The 20,069-nt window shown below is 32.4% G+C and overlaps 1 protein-coding gene across 1 annotated transcript; it reads right to left on the bottom strand.

Annotated features, from left to right (window-relative positions):
- Window positions 1-9,204: 9,204 nt before the first annotated feature.
- On the bottom strand, window positions 9,205-11,595 carry LOC114381528 (replication protein A 70 kDa DNA-binding subunit E-like). The gene is made up of 10 exons (XM_028340803.1): window positions 11,575-11,595; window positions 11,230-11,497; window positions 11,056-11,140; window positions 10,777-10,904; window positions 10,610-10,700; window positions 10,349-10,510; window positions 10,053-10,121; window positions 9,861-9,981; window positions 9,589-9,759; window positions 9,205-9,369 (listed from the first exon to the last, which is right to left on the bottom strand). Exons 1-10 carry the CDS (start codon window positions 11,593-11,595, stop codon window positions 9,205-9,207), a joined length of 1,281 nt encoding a protein of 426 aa, XP_028196604.1.
- Window positions 11,596-20,069: the final 8,474 nt, after the last annotated feature.

Below are 20,069 nucleotides of genomic sequence, written 5' to 3'. Positions count from 1 at the left end.
ATGCAATGGAATGTAAGCAATAACCAATAGATGCAAGGTAAGGAAAAAAGTTTTTTGTATTTTAAACTATAACCTGGTCATTGTGGAAAGCTACTCTGATTGCATGATTGCAGGTGGTCTCACAATTGGATATCTGATCTGCATGAACAAAAGATTTGCTAATGTCAAAAGTTTAAACGAAAAAATAATGCATTGCAAGATATAAACTTTGTAAGAGTGGCTCTTACTCTGGTTGAAGCGGTGGAGGATGAGGTACTCATGTTGGGTTTTCTGAAGTAAAAGTATGTGATTTGATGTTAAGATGATGTTTGCAGAGGAACGGGTAATATGGGTTAATAGTTGAGTGCACTTGGTTAATTGATTTATCTTTTCGATGGCATAAGTGGCGGTAGGTTTATGTTGGAAACGGTGTAAGTGAATGGTGCTTCTTGATGTGAAAGGAAGTGATGATATGAAGAGCCTCAACGTGAATAGTTGTGGAAGTAACCGAAGGGTTTTTTTCTGAATGGTTTTAGAAGTGATTGGACTTTAGTGTTGTTTGTGGTGTGGCATATAATAGTTGGGCCTTAAATTCCTTAATTTTTTCCATGAGGTTTCCGGCTTGATAGATTAATTAATAGATTAATAATTTAAAATTCACCTAATCATTAAAGTATTTACACGTTCCCGTGCTTGAAGTAATTGCAGTATCAACTCTGTCGTCACCCATATCTTCTCAATAAATGCCCTGTGAAACTGTTGTGTGTGTAGTTTCTAAAAAATGCTTAAAATGGAGGGACGTTAGAAAATAGAGAAGAATAGGCAAGATAGAGTAAAAAAACTGAAATTCAAACTGAAATAAATTAAAACAAAATGAAAAGGATTTTCTGTGAGGACTTTAATTCTCCCAGACATATCAAGTTCCAAAGTATTGTAGTCCACTAATTACTAACTACCGCTACTTAGTCAGCCTTATTTATCCTTAGTTTTTTTATTTATAATGTGATTTAAAGATAAGATGTTTAACTGATCTAGCATATTTTGCTATAATAAAACCACGTGTATATATATATGTGTGTATTTTTCTCGATGTGTGTCTGTGTGAAAGTGGTGATATGAATGGAATTGTCATTGTTATTTAAAAAATTATAGATTGGTTGTTGTTATTCTTGCTAGATTCTTAGTATTTAAAATCAATGGAATTGTTTGCAAGAAGTGATCACAAAAGAGGAGCACTGTTTCAGAACACATCAGAAAAGAATTGAAATTGATTGTGAATTCTCATATTTAATATCAATTGATTGTATTGAAGGTTGTAATAACTTAAATTATATAATGCAGTGATAATATAATATTGAACAATTGATTATTAAAGAATAGAACTGTTTGAAAAAGCATGACAACAGAATTGAATCTGATATTAAACAACTGAAATTTAAGTTTTAATGTTTCTGAACACTTCTTTGTATACTACATTGGTGGTGGAATTCATGCTTTTCTGCTCATCATCATGAATAAGATTTTTAATCCTTTTGCTGAGTTGACCCTTGACATTGCACATATAATTGGCCATGAGTGAATACCGGTTTCGGCAAATAAAGTCCAACCATGGATAGTGATTGTCCTGTGACTTGTTTATTGTCATTGCATAAGATAGCATAATCGGAAATTGTCTTCTTAATAGTTTAAACGGCCAGGGTGATTGTGAAGGAGACATTGACATTCTTGGAATATAACAGCTAGGCCAATGTTTTTACCTGAGATAATTTCAGCTGCAATTACATGTTTGCCATCTTTGTTACCACTAATCTAGTACCGTTACATAGACCTTGATTTTGGTCAAGGTTTTAACAGCATTATAGGACTTCCAATTTTAAGTTTGATAGAATGAGTTGGCAAACCGGATGTTTTCAATGAATTAAGGAATTCAGTAGTAATTGATTGGAAATACGAATTCTCACTGGTTCTGATTTATCAATGGAATCAGAGCTTAGATATTCCATGTGGTCAGCTATGATTTGCAAAATTTCAATTTCAGTGGTTACATTTTTGTCTAAGCAAGTGACAATTAAATAAGTAATGATATAATTACCTGGAATGAAGGATAGCACGTAATCATTGATTTGTTCTACCCATTTCATTTGTTGAAGCCAGTATTGCCTTCGATTTAAAGAATTTAGGATTATTATGGTGCTGATCTAAGTCTGGGAAATGTTTGATTTGACTAATAGCACTCATTGGATCATCATATTGAGTAATGAGTAGATGAGCAGGGAATTTGAATTGTAGCATAACCATCATTTTTCATCATCTATAATTCCATCTCCAATGTCTAGAATCCATTTAGCAAATGTGACAGTTTCTTGTTCATCAACTGATTCTAGATTGATGTGTAAGCGCATGTTTTTTGTCAAGGTCAATATTTCACATGAATCCCATAGATAGGATGAATTGATTGCTACATTTACAATGTCTGAGCGCGTTCCTCTTGGGATGACTGGTAGTATTTGGCGAAAATCTCCACCAATACTATAACTTTCCTCCAAATATTTGATTTGACTTTGATTTATCTGTGATAATATCTCTTAAACTTTGATCAAGTGCTTCAAAACAGAATTTGTGGGCCATTGGTGCTTCATCCCAAATTATTAGGCTTGTCTGGTTCAATAATTCTGCTAATTCGATGCCTTGATGGATATTACATGTTGAGTCTTCAAAAATTGGTACAGGAATTTTAAATCTAGAATGTGCAGTTCTGCCTCCTAGTAATAATAGAGAGGCTATTCCGCTAGAAGCAACAATAATTACAATTTGATTTTCTGCTCTCAATGAACTTGCTAATGCTCCATATGAATGTTTTCCTGTGCCTCCAAATCCGTATAGAAAAAACATTCCACCTTCATTGTTGTTGACAATTTGGATAATTCTGTGATAAATTGTTTTTTGTTCATCTGCATTGATAGGTAAGCTGATGTTATATTGAAATGAAGATTAATTTAGTCATTGATGGAAACAATTAAGTGAGGGTAGATTGTCTGTTATTAATAAGAATATTAAAAGCATTAATATAATTTATAATTCGCAATGACCATTTTTTATAAGATGTTAACTGTCATTAATAGAATTTATAATGTATGAATAGGTATATTGCCTGTCATGGATGCCAAAAAGATGTTCAAATTCTGATCTCGTTTCATCATGGTTGTAGTCGAGTTTTGATAATACCAAGTTGTTTTGTAGGTAGGATGTGAGATTGATATCCTGAGGATATGGCATTGTAGGATAGTCTTTTAGTGATCTTTGGTTTATGTGCAATAGTTGTTCAATTTCAATCATTGTCAAATTTCTAAGAGTATCATCATTGATCTTAATTTCTAAGAAAAAAAAAGAAAGTTGTTAGTCAATAAAAAAGAAAAATGAAGTTTGTAGTGAATGATTGTGACCATTGCTGTGGAACATAAAAACTGTTACAACCTACCTAAGTTGGTTGTTGATTTAGTATATTGATATGCAATGTCATCAGCTAGCCAATGCCAACATTGATTCCAAACTTCTTCAGGTTTGCTCATGGCACCTGTTAACAAAATTAATACAAACAATTTCCTTAGATAATTAGTTGTGCCCCAATCCTTGGCCTCTTTGATTGCCTCAACATATTCCGTGTCATCTTGTAGAAAGCCCATTGCAAAACATGCTTCTCTATATGTTGGATATTGGATATTTGCAACAGTCCTGATATCCTCAAATGAAGTAGGTCCTTTGCAGTTGCCAAGCATCATTCTTAAATAAAACAATTCTCCTGTGGTTGGTGGTACCCATATGAGTCTTCCAATGGTATATCCTTTTTTTCTGGGTTGCCATGATCTGTTTCTTTTATTATATACAAACTTTGACACAAATTGGGAATAAGTTAGATTTCTGGCCTCATCAAAATCTTTATTAGTGTTCATCCAAGCTAGGAATTTTGAATCTAAAATAGTTGGTTTCGATAGTACATCATCTATATCATCATGATCTTCATAAATAATGTTGTGTTGATCTGGAAGATGAAAATACAATCTCTCAACAGCAGGCTTTCTGCCATGGATTGGAAAAGCAAATATTCTCCAAGCAGCTTCACAGGGAGAAATGTATCTGTGATATAGCTTGGTTAGTAAAAATAATAGTGAGATAATAAATTATGCAGGTTAAGATGAAATTACCTGCAATCTAGATATTCTTTAAGTTCATCATTATGAATATTTACATTTTGAGCTGCATTATCGCTATCAGAAAGCATAACAGCAGTCACCCTGTCATAGCCTTTGTTTATGTATTTAAATAAATATTTGATTGAAGTACTTTGATTACACCATTCAATATTTATATGAGCCCGATATTTTTTCAGTAATTTTGGATTGTAAGGTACTACATATCTGTTATCAATTATAACACCATTCTTTGAAATTGAATGACCATTGTTTCTTCTACGATAGATTGGATAACCGTTTGAATCCAAAAGAGTCTGAGGCTGAAATTGTTTAGGATAAAAACGACTGCATTTGCCTTCTTTCATACATGGAGAGTTGGGTTGTAAAATTCTGCATGGGCCATGTATCATATGGTTCTCCACCAATCTGTAGAGTTATGGGTCATCTTCATGGGAAGGTATTTCAGTTGATATTATCTTATCAATGTCAGTTGAAGATGGATATTTATTGTCTGGATGTAGAAATAGTAGTAAATGCACGTGAGGGAGTCCTCGCTTTTGAAACTCTATAGTATGCATATCTGTGATCCACAAAAGATAAAGTTACGATGGTAAGTATAATTCTGTATTTCATATCTGTAAAAGTGTTGGTTAAATTGTAATATTTTAGCTATTAATATCTACGTTATAGAACAAAGAAAAATCTCCAAATGACCAACTAATATTTGTATTTAATTTAAGTATAAAAATTGATGATCAACTAAACTCTATAAAATGCATATCTGTGATTCACAAAAGATAATCTTATGATGGTAAGTATAATTCTGTATTTCATATCTGTAAAAGTGTTGGTTAAATTGTAATATTTTAGCCATGAATATCTGCGTTATACAACAAACAAAAATGGCCAAATGACCAAGTTATATTTGTATTTAAGCATAAAAATGATGGTCAACTTACATGCAACCACTTTTCCAAGTAATTGACCCTTTGTTAAGTCTGACAGCATGTGTTCATATTTTAATCTGAAAATTCGTGATACAATATCTAGCCTGTCTGTCGGTTTGAGATTCAAAGGTGAAAGTAATCTACGAATTTCAGGCCAATTTGGATTACAGGTTAGAGTAATAAAAAGATTTGGAAAACCAACATGATTGCATATTGCCATACCGTCAAAGTAAAGTTGATCCATATAACGTGGGCTCCCAACAAACGTTGAGGGTAAGATGACCCTTTTTCCCTTGGTTAAGCCTTTAGCTGTTCCAGTATCCAATGAAGTTTGTAAGCTAGAATACTTATCAACTCTAAGCTTCTTTTGGTTGTTTCTGATATAGCTAAGTCTTTCAGATTCCACCATGGTATAACCTTCAACAATGAATTGTTGAAATAATTTTCAAGAATGCAATAAAGTCTGTGCTTCATTTGACCTGGACTGAAGTCTATAAGCAAACCACTCTCTCATTGTCAGACGGTTTCATTTTCTTTTTTTGCTGGATGAAGTACAACGATGAAGTATGTCAGCTCTATATTCGTCTTCTCCATAAGGAAAGAGTAGAGGATGCTGCAGTGGTAGATAGCTAGGATGAAGTTCATGGATTCTTTGTAATTCTCCATTTTGAGTTTCAACAATAATGTCTCTTTTTGAGCCTGGATGAAAATCGCCAACAATAAGTGCAGCAATTTCCAGAACATTAGGCATATTATATACACGACCATCTTTTCCCCGAGCAGCTATGAGTTGCAATTTGATATTATTGGCTTGATCAGCTGCCAATCTATCTCTGGCCATTCTAAAACTTTTAGCATGAGAATTGTGTTGATCTAGCATGTGACTTAAAGCTGAAACAATATGATTCTGAATTCCGGAATATTGACTGAAAAAACAATATTTAAAAATATTGATAATTGCACAAAGTATTGAAAGTGAATGAATAATTTTCTCACTGACAGAAATAAAAGAACTTCTACCTCATGACATTAATTCTATTTTGCACTTCATTTTCTGTGTCAAAGATATATAGTTGTGCAAATTTGGGTTTTTTGCCAAGCATTGGTAATAGACTGCCTATTCTATGGCATGGTTGCCCCTGTATTCTGATCGTAGGAGGTCCTCTTGAATTATTAATTGTTTTATCTAGCTTAATTCCAGCAGAAGTAAAGGCAAACATCATGTTGTATGCTTGCAAGTTATGTTGATAATTTTTACTATCAATTGTATCATCATGAAATAGAAGTTGTTGCAGATATGTGGGTGGATTTTGTAATAATGGCAATTCAACTCTGCCATCTCCACAACATAAACTGAACCTTGGATTCTGATAATTCTTATTTTTTGATATTCTTTCATCATACCACATTTGTGCATTACAATATCTACATTGGATGAGTTAATCACCAAGATCAAAATATCTTGAAATTGTTCAATATCATAGTACAATATCATGATCAGAATTTTGAATATTAACTTAAGAACATGTAGAGTAGCATCTGAAACTGGAAATCAGAATTATAGTCATTACCTTCAGTGTTGATTACAGGCTGATTAGTTGGAGATTGACAATCCTCGAAGGGAGTCATAAAATTAGAGACTGAACCTGCATAAATTATAAATATATATAATAGCAATATTTGAAACATAGCAGAAAAGAGCAGGAAACATTTTTTTTCCAGTACCATGTGTGGATTCAGAATTTTCACTTTCTGATGAATTAGAAACAATTACTACAAAATAGAGAGGAAACAAAAGAAAATGTGATTAAGGCAGCTAAGTAAATTCATTTCTTCCAAAACATGATATATAAGATGTCTCACTATTATATTCTGAAGTGCAATTAACTGTTGGTTGTGAAGATGACTGAGCATGATCATGTCGCTTCTGCTGCATAACACGTTTTCTGTTGGTCCTCGCTTTTGCAGAATCACATCTCTTTGCATGTTGATAGTTCTGCATGTTGAAAATGACTAAAGGCAGAATTGAGTTAATTGTGAACTAAACAATAGATTCACATTCAAACGAAGATCCAAATACTTGTTTTAGATGTACAGAAACTACAATAAAATTAGAAGATGAAAAAAATCGAGGATGAAGCATTTCATTGTTTCTTGATTATAGGCTGACTATTAGTGATGACATAAATTATAAATACATATAATAGCAATGTGTAAACCATAGCAAAAAAGAGGATGAAACATTTTTTTTTTCAGTACCTTGTGTGGATTCAGAATCTTCACTTTTTGATGAATCAGACGCAATCACTAAAAAATAGAGGAAAAACAAAAGAAAATGTGATTAAGGCAGCTAAGTAAATTAATTTCTTGCAGAACATGCTATATGAGATGTCTCACTATTATATTCTAAAATGCAGTTAAGTGTTGGTTGTGAAGATGACTGAGCATGACCATGTCGCTTCTGTTGCATAATACGTTTTCTGTTGATCCTGGCTTTTGCAGAATCAGATCTCTTTGCATGTTGATAGTTCTGCATGTTGAAAATGACTAAAGGAAGAATTGGGTGAATTATAAACTAAACAATAGATTTATGTTGCAACGAAGAACCAAACGCTTATTTTAAATCTGCAGAAACTACAATAAAAATAGAAGATGGAATAAATTGGAGATGGGGGACTTCATTGGTTATGCATTATAGGCTGGCTATTAGTGGTGGAATTTCCTAGATTAGATATGTTTGCATGTTGCCAATTCTATATATTGAAAAAGGCTAATGATAGAATTGCCTAAATTGTAAGGTAAACAGATGAGACCAAAGGTAGATGACATAGCAAAACTATGATGCAACATCAACAGCTAGCAAAATTGGTAATATAGAAATCATGACACTTGGTTTCGGCAAAAATTGGGTTTTGGGACTGTTGCAAACTTGCAATGAAAGATATTGTCTATTTAGGACTCTGGTGGCAATCTAAACACACAAACCAAGGCCATGATGGAAAATAGGTAAGGTAGAAATGATCATAGTTATTGGCGGAAATATTGACTTCTGTAACTGTTACTAAGCTTGCAATGGAAGACATTGTATATATGTTGATGAATTTTCCATTCACTAACACAAATTTGTTTAATTTGTATGCTCAAATCTATTAGCTCATGAGTTCAATTTGAAATATGAAATTTCTATTTTACATCTTTTATTTGGCATTATGTAACCTTGTCCAGCACATCACAATTTTTTCTTTGATTTCTCTTCGCCATTGATTAGACCTGTTTTATATAGTTCTACTTTGTTGTAGTTAAAATCAAGATTAAAGTTGCGTAAGCCATCAATGAAGTTAAAAATTGCAACTGAAATATCAAACACATGATTTTAGCAAAGCAGTGATAGCTACAAAAATGGAGTGATAACATTCATGGCAAACACATTCCAAATAAGGAAATACGATGTCAGGATAGAAACTTTGATTAATTTAAAGAACACCTTGATTGAGAAGGAAAACTGAAACTAAAAATTTAACACAATCCTCTGCATGTTATTTTTTTCTTAATATGGTTTTATTCCTGTTATTTCCAGGCAATTCAGATGGGAATGGAATTCATTAAGCAGTTAATCAACAAACAGATTAAAAACGTGAGAATATCGAGTAGCAACATGATCGCCAACGTAGCTATTAATTTTCCTCCTTGGTTGTTTTTCAATATTTGATGTTATTTGAACACCAATTTATCTCCTTCACTGTTTTTTTTATTTAGGCTAACTCTGCCATTAATTTGTTAGAACCATATAGACCATCAAAGGTATGGTAAACAACAATTCAATTGTATCGAGGACAACCAAACAAAGAATACTGGGAAAATCAATTGTTTTCAATGCCATATTTAATATAAGAAAACTTGCAATACTACAGTAGGAACAAAATATGGACAGATCTTAATTTAGAACGTCTAAAAGCATGAATCCAAAAAAACCGATTTTCAAATGTGCAAATGCAGTGATAACAAAAACTACATAATTATCTGTTCAATATGCCAATATTTTAATAGCAGCATGAAAACACAACAATAAGAATTTGGAATAAGCTAAATTAGCTCCTATGAGAATGTCTTGTTAATTTGTTAGACGATAGTTGGGCTGGCGAAATTTGAGAGCTCCTTAACTCATCATCGGCTTCATCAGATGACATCCGCTTTTTGGGTGTTAAAGGCAATCCCGCAACCGGATCATGGTCAGCTGTGACAAACAGAGATTGCTGCATAAAGCATAAACTGGTAAATAAAAAAATATAAGATATCAATGTTCATGACAACAACATTAACTCACACATTCAGCATGTGTAGCATCATTGCAATCAACATTGGAAGGATCTATTTTGGAACATGCTTGCACCATATATAAGTTGATGATAGTCAAACTCATGAATCATATCATCATGACAATAACGACTAAAATAGATATCAGAAAAGAACACCTCACTATCAGGCAGCATCTCCAGAACTGCATTGATCAAATCCAGGTCTTTTGAGTATCTAAGTACAACTGCATTTTTGAATCTTGATTGAATCCTGGCCTTAAAAGCAAGCACATGACCCAACAATTTGTCAAGTGCTTGAGGGGAAGCATTCAAATCAAGATCACCATCCTGCCAGAAACAACACAAATTCACCAGCTGCCAGTTACAACTCAAAGAACAAAATATAATACATAAAATGAGAAGCAGCATATCATAAAGCATGAACATACTTCAATCTTGACCCTATTCACATCATCAGCTGTTTGACCAATGAATTCAGCATATTCACAGTCCCAGAGCAAAAATTTGCCACTCTCATTGTTTTGGGTAACCATGATTTCAACTCTATACCTACCAATTTAGATGCCAGTCAAAAACAAAATACTGAATAAAACATGTTGATGGACCAAAACTCCAATTACCTTAGAACAGGCTGATCATTATCCTTGCCACATCCACATGTGAATGGTCCTGTTTGGATGTCAGTTTTCCTATGACATTGAGCACAGGCTGGATAACACCATGAATGGTTATCCATGACTATTTTGCTAATAGTCCCCACCGTAACACAAACAACGTCCTTTTAAAAAACCATAACAATCAAATTGCCAACAATAAAATGCCATTGTTAGACACATTAGCTATAATATATGAATGCGAACAAATCTAGCCAAATTCGACTTCCAACTACAATGAATATAAAATAAACACAGATAACAGGTCCACCTCAGAAATGGCATTGATTTCTAAAATAGTTTTGACTTCAGCCTTTGAAAGAAACGAATCCTTTGATGATAGCTGACTTCCCCCTGAAACTTGTGAGCTTGCTTGATCGCCAGGTAGCAAAACTCGACTCACCTCAACACCTAAATCTAAAAGCCTTAGCCAATCGAATCAATAGAATAAAACAACAGAAAACAGTTAAGACGATTGTCACACGAATTTAACAACCACAGAGCAAAGATGATAAGCAAAATACCTCTCTTTAAATTCTTGAATTTCCAATATAGGATCATTAATCAATAGTTTTGACGCCTTGAAGGAATTGCTCACTGAAGCTGGATAACTTCCTGTAAATGCCAACAACAGCAACAACAAAACTCAGTTATTGAGTATCCAAATCAACAAATAAAATATCATACTTACCCTGTGCATCTTTTATTCTGGCATGTGTCAATATAATAACCATCGGCCCATCATCCCCACGTTCATTCAAATAGGATAGGAACTGAGTACAGTAATTCTCCCAAAGTGTGCAAGACAAAATTTCACCACTACAGCAAAGAAACAACATTACATCCATCACCTCATAAGGATAAGATAGAAATAAGCACCATCCAAAATGAAAAATAAAATTCTCGACAATATAAACTCTAAATAACCAAATATACACAGGAGATAGCAAAAGCTGTGATTAACCATAACCTCAAATCCTTCATTCTAAAAACAACCCTGGTATTTTTCGTTGAAACATGCCGAAAGACCACTTGATCAACGACCCCAATAATATCTTAAACCACCAGAAATAAAAATAGGTCATCGAAAAAAACCCAAAGAAGTTATGATAAAAATGAAAGCACAAATCGTGACTGTACTCACCAACCAACAGGCCAGACACAAAATTGCCAGCAACAACATTTGCAAATTCAACAAATCCAAATTCCTTAAAAGGCAGTTCATGCAAATTAGCTTCTCTAACAACCGTCACTCCAATAAAAAATAACTTGTACTCATGTTCGCACACTCTAAATTGACCATCATTCTTAACAACTTTGAAATTATGCATAACATAAGTGCAATTCTCTTTCAAATAAGTTTTCCAAGACTTGAGGTGGTCCGATTTACAAATAGCATGAATTTGATCACCCTGAAATATGCAAACTATATAATCAATAAATGACATCAACAACAATCCAACAATCAAATAGAGAGCACAAAATATACCTCAGAATCAACAAAAACCATCTCCGCTTGCTCAGACTTGTTAGGAGTCCCAACGAACCAAAGATCGGTGATCCTAACAACAAGCTTAACGTTTCTTTTGATCCATCAATAGACTTAATCTTGTCAGGAATCCTCGCCATAAAATTACATAGACCTGCCAATTCTAAATGAAAAATGTAATAAATCCAAAACCATGGAAATGCTATGTAAAGAATGATTGTCAATTTAGAATAGAAAATAATGCTAACAAAAAATAGAATAGCAACACAGACTCAAATGACACATGCAATAACATTTCAATGAATGACAAAATACCATAAAAACTATGATACTATTCGTTGAACTACTAAGCCAATACATGCAACAACCTGAACCAAAAAAGAAAACCAAATCAACAAATAGCAGAGAAGCAGAAACAAAAATTATATCTCTGAAAAAATAATATTGCAACCATCAACAAACAAATAGAAAGGCCGAAAATAAACACAACAAAGTTCAGCTTTTGGAAAATAGAATACCAACCCATCCTTAAACCACACAAGCAATAAGATTTCCATCAATGCCAACATACCACAAAAAGTATTACACTATCAATCAATCCAACAAACAATAACAGACAAATGGAAGCCAACAAAAAAAAACTAAGAGTTTGTAAATAATAAAAAACAGAACAGAACACGTGCCAGAGCAACATAAACATGCAGAAACCAAAATCACCAAACAACAAAAACCTGACAAAATCACACATGCACAACACACAAACAATAATATGGTTAATCAAAAAACACACATGCACAACAGACAAACAATAATATCATTAACCAAAAACCATGTAAATACAATCCAACCATCGAAGCCAGTGATAAGAGACAAAAAAAAAAAAAAAAGCCAACTCAGCAAAAAAGCAAAAAAACAGAACCAAATAATTATAGCTCTAAAGGAATAATACGATCAATCTAAAACCATGTAAATGCAATCCAAAGAACAATTGACAAATGCAGGCCAACGAAAAGAAAAGCAAGAATTTGTGAACAATAAATAATAGAATAGAACACGTGCTAGACGAACATAAACATGCACTCGAACCTTCAACCACAGAAGAACGGAAATCACGAACTGGAAGCCACAGCCTCACGCCAAAATCCTAAACAACTGAATAGCTATATTGAAGACGGAAGTCAACTAAAAACAAATGGAAAAAGTTAAACAAATGCAATCAGCAGCTTGCAACTTGCTAGTGAAAGAAGTAAAAAACACTACAAAGAAGCCACGTACACCACCAACCACCAAAACTGCAAACGACAATCTAATCACTCAACAACACACCAAGCTACGTGGCTTAAAACCATAATCATAGAACCATAAAATAACACATGGCAGCAAGGTGGCAGAAAACCAACCCAACCTAGAAGGGCATAAATGACCAAAAAACAAAAAACTTGGACAGGTGTCAAGCTCTCAGTTATGGGTATTTTGACCAAAAAAACCAAAATTTTGGACAACTGTCAACCTCTCAGTCATGGGTATTTCAGTATTTTCCACATACTTCTGTTTTAGTATATAAATATTGATTGATACTAGTATATTTGTGTAAATTATTATTTTATTTTATTAGTTTATAAATGTCTTTCTGTTTTATTACTTGCTGAAAATATTGAAGTAACAACTGAGTTTTATTGTAATTGGCTAAAATTGAGAACATTAAATCTTTTTATCCATAAATTCTTTCTGGTTAAGTCATTAAACATATTAAATAATTACATTTAAATATTTTTTCTTGTGAATGTTATTATTTGCTTTACTACATAAAAACTGAGATTAAATATAAAATTAGGAAAAGATATTTACTGTATTATAATTTTTAGTAAAGTAAAAATATTTTTTTCATTTATTTAAATAATTAATATTATAAAACCGAAATATTCAAGGAAATGTATTTATTAATTTTATCTAACATATTGAATTTTTATTTATTCAATATTTCTTCCTTTTATAATTCCTAATCAGTGTTCTTCGAAACTTGTCATTTGTCAAAACATCTTTTAGGGTGTGTTTAGAAGGAATGAGAAAAATAATATTAGAGAGAAATGTTATACTTTTTTTTGAGACTCCTATCTTTTACATTTTATTTTAATTAAAAAGAAAAATTATTTTTATCTTTTCTATTTTCATGATCTAAATTAAACACACTCTTAGATTACGTTCCTTTTAGAGGAAAGAAATGTGCTAAAAGTGATTGCACCAACGAAATAGAAAAAAAGACAAACTTTCGTTCGTTCATTTTAGTAGAAAATTACAGTGAAATTTGTACAAAATTTATGGGGTCCATGCTTTCGGATTTCTCCGCTAAATTGAGAAGAAATGCAAAGAAAGAATACGGTAAAAATGTTAAAATGGGTGTTTTCAAGAATTGATGATGTGCGTGGGTCACTTTTTTAATTCATCACGTAGGGAACAAAATCAAATATAATGCAGGCACACTCGAATATGGGTTGGAGAATGAAATATGACTAGCATAATTTAGAATATGCCTATGCCTAGTAAAATTGAATTTCCGTAGAGCATCGAATTTGATGGCAGTAAAATCCATTGCACACACATAAATAAAACGTGATAAAAAAGGATACAATTTGTTTTAAAAAAACAAAATCGTTTAAGAGAAAAATATTAAAGCAGAAAAAAACATGAGTATAATTGAAATTTCACAAATACTTTATTTATATTTTTTATTATCTACCATATCACTTTTTTTCTTATTATTTCATTTTTTTTATCTCTACCTAACAATCTTATTTTTCACTCTCTTTCATTTTTTTTCTTTTCATCTATTTTCTTTTCACATACTTTCTTTCCTTTTCTTTCATTATAATAGAACAATGTTAAAGATGAATGTCTAATAGTGCTGTAGTTGATGACAGATTTAAAAGCTTTGAAAATGGCATTATACATTCATACCATGTGACTATTTTTTTTTATGAGTATATGTGACTATAAGTGAACAAAAACGATATGACCACGAGTTTAAATTCAATTTAAGCCAAACATAAAAGAAGATCTTATGGATAAAAATAAAAGAAGAATTAATGGCATGTTGATTGATAGGTGTAACTACAATAAGCACTCCCACTTTGGCTTTAATCTGTTTTTTTTTTTTCAATCCTTCCACTCCAAAGTAGTCATGCAATATGCCACCAAATAGGAGAAAGTCTGCAAATCTCTTAATTACTGGTTGGCAAGTGGAGTCCATTTGACCCACCTTACCTGAGCAAAGGGCACAGCTACTTGTCGTTTTCACGTTCTAGGTAAAAGGGTGACTTTTCATGTATCATATCCCATTGGATATCATATTGCCCTAAAAGCATAAAATGACATAACATCTAAGAACCCTTTATTTAACGTCTTGCATTTTGAAGCAACAACTTGGGTTCAATACCACAAAAGCCCTTCCTAGTTGTCAAACGAGTATAAAATGCATGTATCAGGGATTTGGATTAGTTTTCCACTTGTCCTATACTAGAAGGGCTTTATACGAGTGTTATTCAGTTTTGTCTTATAGTTTTTAATTTTGTCTCTTTCAGCTGAAACTAAGCCATGATGTCCATACTATACAATCTTTTCTGAGTTACTATTGAACCAATTTTTTTTTTTTTTAAATATCAACAAGAACGATCCATTTTGGGTCCGAGGAAGATGTAGTCTTGGCATTATTCAAAGATCTTAGCTAGTAATGTGCAATACATTTTTTGTGTAATTTGTATTTTGTTTCTCCTTTTTTTTTTTTTTACTGAAATCGATGAAGTACTTTTGTGACGGACAAAATTATTGTAGGTGGACAATTGTTTACGAGTATGAACAAGAAAGTTAGATTTAAATAATAATAAAGAAAATCCTTTTAGTTTTTACCCAATTCAATTTTGATTCCTATGAGTTACTTCTTAAGGTATTGGTTAATGCATTGTCACTCATTTGTGTTTTTTTTTCTCTTACAGCGAGGTTTAGTAATTTAGACTACAACATAGAACACAAGAGCATGATTGATTAGAAAAATATATTTATATACATAAGCTTGTTTGTTAGAAAGACCCAGCATTTCTACTTACTGCTGTCACTTTTACTTACTTTGCACTTTTACTACTTACTTTGCACTTCATACATGTTCTCTCAACAATGCTTCATTTCTGAACTTAACTCAGGCTAACATTAGTTCCCTGTGTTCGATACTCGGATTCATCCGTTTTAATTTTTAAATACTTAACGATCTAGTGCGCTTTCCGGCAAACCGGATTTCCCTTGAATATATTTCTACAGATCTTGCTTAGCGAGCTCGTCTCGCTAAGCGGAAATCCACTTTTGGTGCAGAGCGTGACATTTTGCGAGGAGCGCAATTCCTCTCGGGTTGGGATTTGTGCTGAGCGGTTTTATTGGAACAAGTTTAGGTAAAACTTGAAATCTCATAATTTCAACTTAAGTCAATAAAACTCTACATAACTCAACATCCACATCAAGCAAATCACACATGGCTAATTCACACAACACCTCAACTTATCCAAATCAATCAAATAACACAAGAATTACATTAAACATCAATTTTAAGTTATCGAAATTGCAGGGCGTTACACTGAAGACCTGGGGAATGTGAATCCCATGCATGAGTTTATATGTGTATATGTGGAATTCGATTGCTTGTAATGTTGATGACAATGAGATGAGATGATGTTGATGTTGATGATGTCATTGAGATGAATGTTTGTTGTGTATGTACATGGGAGTGTAGTGACCCTGTCTGAATATCCCTAGAAAGGGAAGAGGATTGGTTTAAAAATTATAAGTGTCCCTGGAGAGGGAAGGGTTTTTTTTTTTAAAAAAAAAATTTAACTATCCGAGGTCAGTGTATTGTTGGAGCCCATGTTTCATACTACATAACTGCGTGAAAATAGTATAAATTTGTTAGTAAGTACCTGTGGTTCTTCATGAGGAAAAATTATGGTACGAGGCAGGGCGTTACAATTTGACTAAGGGCTCTATGTATCTAAACCACTACTCCTTAGACTCAAGACTTAATCTAGGTCACATGACTATCTAATGATGATGGTTCTATGTCTTATATGTATGATTACACTAAGAATAATACTACTACATTGCATATCAACAAACATAGACATTTTCTACATCAAACTTCCCAACCTGAGAAAATTGGGATGTTACAAAACATAATATTGTCACAACAGAAATTCCAAAAAAGAAACAGGTTAAGAAAGTAATTTGTTCTTCAAATTAAAATAATAGAGGAAATTGCAACTTATCCATCACAACCTAATCATCTTCCATTTCACAGCTTCCATGCATTGATCGAATTATGATATAGTTGATGTCCTTGCAACAAGCTTTGAATCCCTTCTTTAAGGGTTCAAACAGAGCATCCTCATTCACGCATTTGTTGTGCAATGAAGTAACGAAATGTGACCTTACCTTACGAGATGGTCTCTCTCATCTTCAATGCACAGGGATATATTGTGTTCAAACAGAAACCACGAATGCAATGCCACCATCTGACGCTGCGTCATCACCATTGGCCACTAATAATGTAAATGGCGGGAAGAAGAACAGTCAAGAACACTGGGGTTTTAGGTTCTTCTCTCTTTGTGTGGTTGTGGTGACTTTTAGATGTAAAAACAAAAAGAGTAAATTGAAAAATTGGTCCATAGTTGCTTGGCTCAGCGCATGCTATTCACTTTCGCACATGTGGATGTGCCACATTGATCTTCACATGCCACATTACCTAAAACTTTAATAGAGACCAAGATAACTTAATGGTTGGACTAAATTGTTGGGACATTTGTATTTTTGTGGACTAAATTGATCATTTTCATAATTCACGGACAAAGTTGTCACCGAATGCAAACTACAAGAACAAAACAAACTATTTATCCTTTTTTTTTGGAATAGGAGGAAAAGAAAAAGCAAAATATAAACCAATTAAGCTACAAAAAGCAACACAAAGTCTAGCTATATTTATTATATATTTGGGTTTAAATATTATATATATATATATATATATATATATATATATATTATGATTTTAGTTTTCCATAGACTAAATTTAGTTAATTGAAAATATAAGAACCCATGCCTTATAAATTTATAAGGATCAATACTCAAATGTATAAAAAAAACAATGATTAAAACATTTAAACTAAAATCATATGTGTAATTATAAGATGTATATTTTTTTCTCTAATAATCCATATCTTTATAATTTTTTATTTATTATAGGATTTTTTTTATTCATATTCATATCTCCATGATATGGTTATGAGATATTGAGAGGTATTATCCTATCCCTCTGAAGTCTGAAACATTATAAACATAAACAACAAAATGAAGTATTTTAGTTAATGGAAAAGAGAGATAAAAAGGGAAATTATATGATCCAAAGGTCTAATTAATTTAAATATGTTTTTCGTCCCAGCAAAATTTTCAATATGTTTTTCTTCCTCTTAAAATTGAAATGTATTATTTTTTTGGCCTAGAGCTAGGCTTGGATGAATCTGAGCCTACGTGATATTTTTTAAAACTTAAATTATAGGCTAAAATATGTTTTTTATCCCAATAAATATTGAAATGTTTGGAATTTGTCCTTGCGAAATTTTGAGTCCTTTTTGGTCCTCAAAATTGAAATCTGTTATATTTTGGCCCATGTTAGAGATAGGGGGAGCAACATGAAGATTAAGCTTTGAAGAGTTTTGTCTTTTTGTATGCCCAACTTATTGAGTGACATTTGTATTAATTGTTGCCTTTTTAGTCTTAATCCATCTATGTGTACATCATGCATCATCATGTAGAGATAGGAAGATTGTTTCTAAGGTTAAAAACTTCTTCAGTGAATAAACTCTCTGTTTTAATTGATTTACCTGCTATGCGTAATCGATTACATAAGTCTTTTGAGAAGTTTGCAGAGAGATCTTCATTTTGGTTTAATCGATTACTCCTTATCCGTAATTGATTACTCTGTTCTTTTGAGACCATCTTAGTTTTCTTAGGATCTCTGCTTTAATCGATTATGTGGGTATAGTAATCGATTACATCATTCTTGAAGTGATCGAGAACACTTTAATCGATTAAGTCAAGAATCAAATTGATTACATTGCTCTTGAAAGCTTTCCAAGTTTTGGGAATAACACTTTAATTGATTGAAATGAGAATCTAATTGATTACTTCTTTGAGATAATTAATTACATTGGTAATTTAATCGATTACAGGCGGTTGTAACTATTTTCTCTATAAATAGCCACCTTGTGTTTTCACTTTAAACAATGATTTAGAACGAGCTTTCACGACTCACACATTCTAGTCGTCATTTTTGAAGCTTTAAAAGGTTAAAGTGAGTTGTTAACATCTTGTGAGATAAAAAAGAAATCCATTCAATCGAGTTTTGGTTCTTGCATTTAAATGATAAGGTTGTGTCTCTCCTTGACTCTGTTTTCATATGTTCTTACATATTGTTACAACATATGCATGAGTTTCTAAAGCATTCTAGAATAGGGTTTTCTAGTTTGAGCTAAGGCTAGGTGTCTCTTAGGCTTTTATTCACAATGGACCCTAGGGTTGGGTGTCGTAGTCTCTTTTTTTTTGGGTAGCAATTGAGATTGATTTTGATTGCTTGTAAGAACTCAATGTGCATAGTGGAAATCTAATTTAGGTTGAATTAGATAACTGGAGTAGCTTCTCTAGAAATAGATACTAAACCAATATAAATCTTGTTATTCATATTCTCTTGAATCTTATCTCTCTTTCATTGCATTCTTGATCAATTTGATGAGTTTAAAGATATTTCTTTTTGAAGTCCTTTAACAAAAGGATATTGTGTACGGGTGATTGATTAGATATTGGTTTGAAATAAAAAGTTTATGTTACGATCCTTGGAAGCAAAAGTTTTTCAAAACTTTGTTTTTAATTTTGATTTGTTTTCAAAACCAATTCACCCCCTCTTGGTTTGTGAGTTCCATCATCTTTTTCAATGAGTATTCGAGCTACATCTTGAAAGTTGCTCAAGGTCACAGTTTTTCAAAAAATGGGCTCTAAACAAATCACTTTCAAAGGGGTACTTCTCTTAATTGACCACCATTGTTTGAGGAAGAGCATTTTTTGTTTTGGCAAAAGAGAAAGGAAATATTTATTCAATCAATTGATCCTGGTGCATGAAATGCTATTGTTAAAGGACCATTTATACTAACTAAAGAAGTCAATGGTGAATTGGTTCCTAAAGAATGGGATGAGATGAAAGATGAAGAGAAAAGAAAAGTGCAAGATGATCAAAAGGATAAAATCATTTTAACTTTTGGTTTATCTTCTGATTGAATTTTTCCATATTGCAAGGTGTAAAAGTGCATAGGTGTTAGTCGGTCAATACAACTAACTTTTGTGTAAAAAACTGTTGTAAATTGTATACAACTCCTCCCATGTATAGTTGTTTTTGGTAGTATTGTAATTACTTT

The sequence above is a fragment of the Glycine soja genome, chromosome 13 (assembly GCF_004193775.1).
Source record: "Glycine soja cultivar W05 chromosome 13, ASM419377v2, whole genome shotgun sequence".
In the NCBI taxonomy this organism is placed as follows: domain Eukaryota; kingdom Viridiplantae; phylum Streptophyta; class Magnoliopsida; order Fabales; family Fabaceae; genus Glycine; species Glycine soja.
This window is presented reverse-complemented; position numbering and strand designations above follow the sequence as displayed.